General features: G+C 41.3%; 1 protein-coding gene across 2 annotated transcripts; it reads left to right on the forward strand.

Moving 5' to 3' along the window:
* Nucleotides 1-400: 400 nt before the first annotated feature.
* Nucleotides 401-5182, forward strand: LOC134966878 (putative nuclease HARBI1). Of its 2 annotated transcripts, XR_010188720.1 has the most exons (6): nucleotides 401-424; nucleotides 1160-1274; nucleotides 1359-1731; nucleotides 2041-2062; nucleotides 3364-3936; nucleotides 5061-5182. XR_010188720.1 is itself a non-coding variant. In XM_063943917.1 (4 exons), exons 1-3 carry the CDS (start codon nucleotides 530-532, stop codon nucleotides 2042-2044), a joined length of 1122 nt encoding a protein of 373 aa, XP_063799987.1. In that variant the 5' UTR covers nucleotides 435-529; the 3' UTR covers nucleotides 2045-2062; nucleotides 3364-3735. The 2 variants fall into 2 exon arrangements, 1 of the variants encoding a protein (XP_063799987.1); XM_063943917.1 differs by lacking the exons at nucleotides 401-424; nucleotides 5061-5182 and having other exon boundaries at nucleotides 435-1274; nucleotides 3364-3735.
* Nucleotides 5183-6582: the final 1400 nt, after the last annotated feature.

The following is a 6582-nucleotide window of genomic DNA, read 5'->3' on the forward strand; positions in this document are numbered from 1 at the left end:
TCTTGTAGGTGTTTGCTTTTGGGAGAAATATCCCTGGTTTCATTTATTTTCTGGGTGTGCTACTGAACACCAAGTCTTTCTTTTTTTTGGAGCAGGTAAGTGCCCTTGGCCTGTGTTTTGGTTTGCTGTTTGTGTTTCTTAAAAGTGTGGTGATTCTGTTTGTTTTCCATTTTGTCTAAAATAGAATTTTTGTTTCCCAGGATTGATCTGCAAAGTAGTGTTTGTCTTTCCTGGACTAGCTACTAAATGCTTTTGTTTTGTTTTTTTGTTTTTTTAATTGGTGTTTGTGATGTATTTGATGCCCAGAAATGTTTAATTTTGTTTTTTTTTTATTTGTAAAAATAACATATTTTTTTTATTTTTCTTTTTATTAATTTCACATTTTGGCCATGAATTCAACACAGAAAAAATGTACGCTCCTGCAGTAAGTTTCCCCAACATTTTTTACAACATTTATTGTTTGAATATTTTTTATAAGTTGTTTTTGTATTTTTCACCTCGTTTTTTTTCTTTTTCAAAAAAGTGTGTTATGTCAATATTTATTGCTGCAGAAGCCCTACCTCCCCAACCCATGCCAGCACTCCCACCCCAACCGCCAGCCCCACAACCACAGCCGGCTCCTCATCAACCAAGGCAACGGAGGCGTGCTAGGCCACCAATTTTCCGAACCCGTGTCCTACTTTTTGGTATGCCAGATGATGTGGTGGTGCGTAGATATAGGCTGCCACCACATCTAATCCTAGACACTCTCTCCATAATAGAGAGTGATCTGGAGTCTGAAATTCGGTATCCTACAGCAATACCACCATTGACACAATTCCTTGCAGTGTTACATTTTTTGGCTACAGCCTCATATCAGCATGTTGTGGGAGACCTGGTTGGCATGTTGCAGGGCCAGTTCAGTAAGGTCCTGCGGCGTGTCTGCCAGGCTTTCCTAAAGCGGGTGAAGCAATTCATTGATATGCCTTTGGATGTTGGTGCCCTAGATGTGGTGAAGCGGCAATTTGAGGAAGGTGGTAGTCGCTTCCCACATGTTATTGGGGTTGTGGATGGCACACATGTTGCTATTCAGCCACCAAGACATAATGAAGAAATTTATAGAAACAGGAAACTGTTTCATTCTCTGAATGTAATGGTTGTTTGTGGGCCATCCCTCCAGATCCTTTCCCTGAATGCAAAATTTACTGGAAGTTCACATGATGCATATGTCATTAGACAATCAGGGATATGGCAGAGATTAAGATCAAGTCAACGAGCAGACATGTGGTTATTGGGTGAGTTGTTGCTCAAATATTTTTTTCTAAAAAAAGTAACTTGACAAATTTAATATTTCAAAATTTTGGCTTTTCTTCCAACAGGAGACCGTGGATATCCTTGCACCCCCTGGCTCATGACTCCTTACCGTAATCCCAGGCCAGGACCACAGATGGCATTTAACTCCGCGCTTACTGCCACTAGGCAGCTGGTGGAGCGCACAATTGGTGTTCTTAAAGGGCGGTTTCGTGTGCTCCACCGCACTGGTGGCGACATCATGTATTCGCCGGAGATGGCAAGTAAAATAGTGGTCCTGTGCGCAATACTACATAATATCGCGGTAAGGAGTAGTGTAGAGCTTCCTCAGGCAGAGGAATTGCCTGATGAGGAGCCAGGGGTTGTTCGACACTTCGGTGGGGGGAGTGTTACACGGAGGGGGAGCCAAGTGAGGGCAAGGATTGTTGCCGAATATTTCAGGTATAGTGTTTTGATATTTTCTAGTTTTAAAAATTTTAAAACACAGTATGCTTATGTTTTTTTAACAATGATGACATTTTGTATGATATTGTAAAGTGATTGTGTAAGGCTTTTGTTGTGTTGGAATGGGTAATTTTTGTTTGCGTCAAATTCCGCAAACACGTTAAGTTTACAATGTTTAGTTAGAAAACCAAATAATGTAATGTTGCTAAATAGTGTCCTTATTTGTTTTATATCCTCAAATCCTGATTATGTAAACAAACACACAAACAAATGATACTCAATGTTTCCCACTTTGTGACTGTCCAGCTGAATGATCACACGAACTGTGGTGAGTACACAGATATGTATAGTAATTTTAAATAAACTGTGTCTCTGTGTCTGTGTTTTTTTTTAAATTTTGTTTATGATAAATATTTGCTTCTGCTAATGCGTATTTCCGCTCGTGCGAAATAACACTCTGCTCTTCACAGCATTGCAAAGATCAATAAAGTTATTAGAAATGACAACATAGATTTTGGACCAATCACATGCTAACAGACACTATAAATATATGCCCAAATAAGGAAAACGCCATTGCCATGATGCGTGCAGCACCATTCACCAGGCGGGAGCTCCGCGTGCTGGTTGCGGTGATGGACCGCCGCGTAGGCCGCGTTGGGCGCTTCATCCCCAATCGGGTGAAGCGCGAGGCCTACGCGGAGGTCCGCCGCCTGCTGCGGACTCGCGTCCGCAGCAGGCGGACAATCATCCAACTTGAGAGGAGGTGGAGTGATCTCCGCAGGAGGACTCCCGATCTGTTGGCGGAGATCCGCCAGCAAATCCGAACTATGCATACACGAAGTAAGTTACATTACATAAGATTATTAGCATAAATTGTGCTAATGGGGGAAATTCCAAGTTGTTTGCAGCAGGAATTTAGTGAACAATTGGGCTAAACCATGTGCACTGCAGGGGAAGCATATGTAACATGTGCAGAGAGAGTAAGATTTGGGTGGGGTGTGTTCAATCTGCAAAATAATTTGCAGTGTTAAAATAAAGCAGCCTGTATTTACCCTGCACAGAATAAAATAAGCCACCCAAATCTAACTCTCTCTGCACATGTTATATCTGCCTCCCCTGCAGTGCACATGGTTTTGGCCAATTGCAAACTATATTCCTGCTGTAATCCCCTTGGAATTACCCACAATTTACACTAAGTGGTAGGCTAATTGCAACCTTGAGTGTCCTTTTTTGGAAAATAGGACAGTGTGTGTGGTTAGGGCAAACAGTACTGACTGTAGCAAACTGTCACCAAACAAGTGCATGTTTTCAAGAAATAAGAACCAGCCAGGAAACTGTACCCAAATACTTGATCAGTGCTGGCTATATAATAAGGTGCCTTGAATAGTGATCTGGTGATGTTGCCTAGACCAATCACTATGACTCAATGGACTAGATTAAGGAATGAGCTTCAAAGTAAAAGTTTGGACTCATTTTGTTTGCTGTGGCCAACATGAAGAGGATCTTAACATGTTTGCTTTTCAATTTTTAAAAACACTGAATTTTACATGGAACAGAACATTGATAATTCAAATTGTTTACTATGTAATTTCTCATGTAAACTAAATGTTGTCAATAATATCATTATAGGACAACAACAACGGCACAACTCTCCGCCCCCTTCCCCTTCCCAGTCCCCCTCCCCTTCTCACTCCCCCTCCCCTTCACAGTCCCCCTCCCCTTCCCAGTCCCACTCAGCTTCCCAGTCCCCCTCAGCTTCCCAGTCCCCCTCATCTTCCCAGTCCCCCTCATCTTCCCAGTCCCCATCAGCTTCCCAGTCCCCCTCAGCTTCCCTGGCCCACTCCACTTTCCACTCCCCTTCTCACCACACCTCTCCATCTCTTTCTGGGACCCCTTCTCCTCCTTCCCATACCCCTTCTCCTTCAACTTCTACATCACCATCTCAACCCCCCTCACCCTCTATTGCATTAACTTTCTCTCCGCCCCCCTCGCCCTCTCAATCAGACCCCCCCTCTGAAATTGCAGTCCAAATCCAGCCTCCTTCCCCCATCCAGCCTCCTTCCCCAATCCCTCCTCCTTCCCCAATCCCTCCTCCTTCCCCCATCCATCCGCCTTCCCCCATCCAGCCAACATCCCCACCCAGTGAATGGGCAGAGGAAGCCCCTGAAGACCGTTCAGGGAGTCTTCATGTTGCCGTGGAAAGTAAGTTTTTTAAAAAAAATTTACAAATTATTACCCACTTACACTTACAATGACAAAACATGCAGTGTTGTACTGTTTGAATTCTTGGGCCAAGGACAAATATTTGTGTTTTTCTTCATGGTGTACATGTTGCCTTTACATATTTGTGAGTGTCATTATATGTACAGTGTGTATGTGTGCAATGTTTTGTGTGTCCACTCTAGGTTGACACTCATTAGGTAGCCAGGGTTGCCAGGACAACAGGGTTTATATGTGTTAGATTTTCTGGTAAACAGTTAGACCTGAGTGGAGTTTAGTATGTTGTTGGTCTTTTACACTTGGGCCTGTGTAGTCTTAATATTTGCACTTACAAATCACATGCTTCACTTTGTTATGCAGCCTAATGACACACTGATTTGTGGTGTGAAAGTTACATTCACAAAATGACTAATTGTTCAAGTCAAACCTGTTTGCACTTATTTAGTAAGGGCAGCTTTCAGGGAGTGTGGGAATGCTAGGATATGTTGGCCTTCTGAAGATGTTGATATGCAGTGTGATGAGGCAGGACCAAACCCCTTTAAAAAAAAAAAAAAAGATGAGAATGAATGCCAACATGGTGTAACAGTGACGAAGATGGAAGTTATCTTTAACATGGGATGTCGCCCATAACAACCAATACAATTAATCTTTACAATTGGGGAACCACTTCTACAAGATAATAATCTTATTTTGGCTTGTTTGCTATGGGCGACGCTACATCTTAAAATGAACTCACATAGTAGTAAATGTACCCCATGGTCAAGAAAACTGTAATAAGTAACAAAAAAAGCCTGAGCAGGCTTGTGTGTTTTTCTGCTAATGATTGTACCATAAAACAGCCATGATGTATCAACTTTGCCATTAAGCAGGCCTGTCCAAACTGCGCAACTGCAACTGTTGAGAAACTACACATCCCAGCATGCCCTGACACAGGTTTGGCATTCCCTGGCCCCAAAACTGAGTCAACGCATGCTGGTATATGTAGTTTCACACAAGCTTGAGGGATGCAGTTTGGACCTGCCTGCATTAAAGTGTGCTTTGTGCCTTGCTTGGATAATAAGCAATGTGAGTAAGTTAGTAATGTTTATGTTATCTCTTAATTTCAGATGTTGCCGTTGGAGATCCCACATCGTTGCAGGAGATTGTTTCCAACATGAGGCTCCATCTCCAGGCCTTGTTGGGTCTTGTGGACGCAATGGAAAAATTTTGTTAATTTTTTGATTTAAAAAAAAAAAAAAAGGATATTATCATTATTCCAGTAAAAAAAAAAAAAAAAACTACTAAATTTAAATACTTCAGCGGCTCTTTATTATTTATTAATGCAATAAAGGAACAGCAGATTGCAGAACAAACATTTTTTACCTTAAACATTTCAAACATCTAACGTAAGTTATTTTAAAACACCAAATAAAACATGTTATTGGCTAAATAAACATGCAAACACCTTCATTCACATACAAAAACTCTACTTTAATAAATTCAGAAAACACATTAGACCAAGCACATTGCAAACATCTATATTTATATTAAACATGTAAATAAAAGGAGGCTCTTTTATGGCTACAAAGTGCACTTCAGGTATTTAAACAAATACTTAATTGATCATGAACATTTCAAATCATTCACTAATTGGATTTGTTATTGAGGAGGGCTTGTGGACTTTTAATTGGAAGGTGTTAGTCCACTTAATAGTATAAAAACAAATTGTGCTGCGTTTCTCAGCAAAAGTGAGCACTTTAACTGAAAAATGTGTAAATCTACTACAACTTAGTATTTTTACGAAGAAGTATGTGTTAATGCGATGGGTTCGCATTGCTGCGAGGATTTCGCATTGCTGCGATGTCATTTGGCGTACGCCCACTTTGTGTAATAATGCGTGCGAATGAGCAAAAATACGTTGGGGGCGGATGTTCGCAAATTTACTACATTAACGGAACTTTACTAATAGGTTGTGCGAACGAAAAACTTAGCGAACAACTCGGAATGAGGGCCATGGGCCTCACTACCTAAAACCTATAGAGTATATAAGGTCCTCATTAACTAACCCTATATAGTGTGTATGGTCATCACTGCTTACACCCCATATAGTGTATATGGTCCTCACTCCTAACCCTATATAGTGTGTATGGTCCTCACTACCTAACCCTATGTAGTGTATATGGTCCTCACTACCTAAAACCGTAGAGTATATATTGTCCTCACTACCTAAGCCTATATAGTGTATATGGTCCTCACTACCTACACCCTATAGAGTGTGTATGGTCCTCACTAACTAACCCTATAGAGTGTGTATGGTCCTCACTACTTACACTCTAATGAGTGTATATGGTCCTCACTACCTAACCCTATAGAGTGTGTATGGTCCTCACCACCTACACCCTATAGAGTGCATATGGTCCCCACTACCTAACCCTATATAGTGTGTATGGGCCTCACTACCTAACCCTATAAAGTGTGTATGGTCCTCACTACCTAACCCTATAGAGTGTGTGTGGTCCTCACAACTTACACCCTATAGAGTGTGTATGGTTCTCACAACCTAACCCTATAGAGTGTATATGGTCCTCACTACATAACCCTATAGAGTGTATATGGTCCTCACTACATAACCCTATATCGTTTATATGG

The sequence above is a fragment of the Pseudophryne corroboree genome, chromosome 10 (assembly GCF_028390025.1).
Source record: "Pseudophryne corroboree isolate aPseCor3 chromosome 10, aPseCor3.hap2, whole genome shotgun sequence".
In the NCBI taxonomy this organism is placed as follows: domain Eukaryota; kingdom Metazoa; phylum Chordata; class Amphibia; order Anura; family Myobatrachidae; genus Pseudophryne; species Pseudophryne corroboree.

Excerpts from the sequence above, each read along its gene's own strand:
- LOC134966878 (XM_063943917.1), top strand. The coding sequence starts at position 530 with ATGTCAATATTTATTGCTGCAGAAGCCCTACCTCCCCAACCCATGCCA. Across the intron at positions 1,275-1,358 it reads AGCAGACATGTGGTTATTGG|GAGACCGTGGATATCCTTGC; the intron begins GTGAGTTGTTGC and ends TTCTTCCAACAG.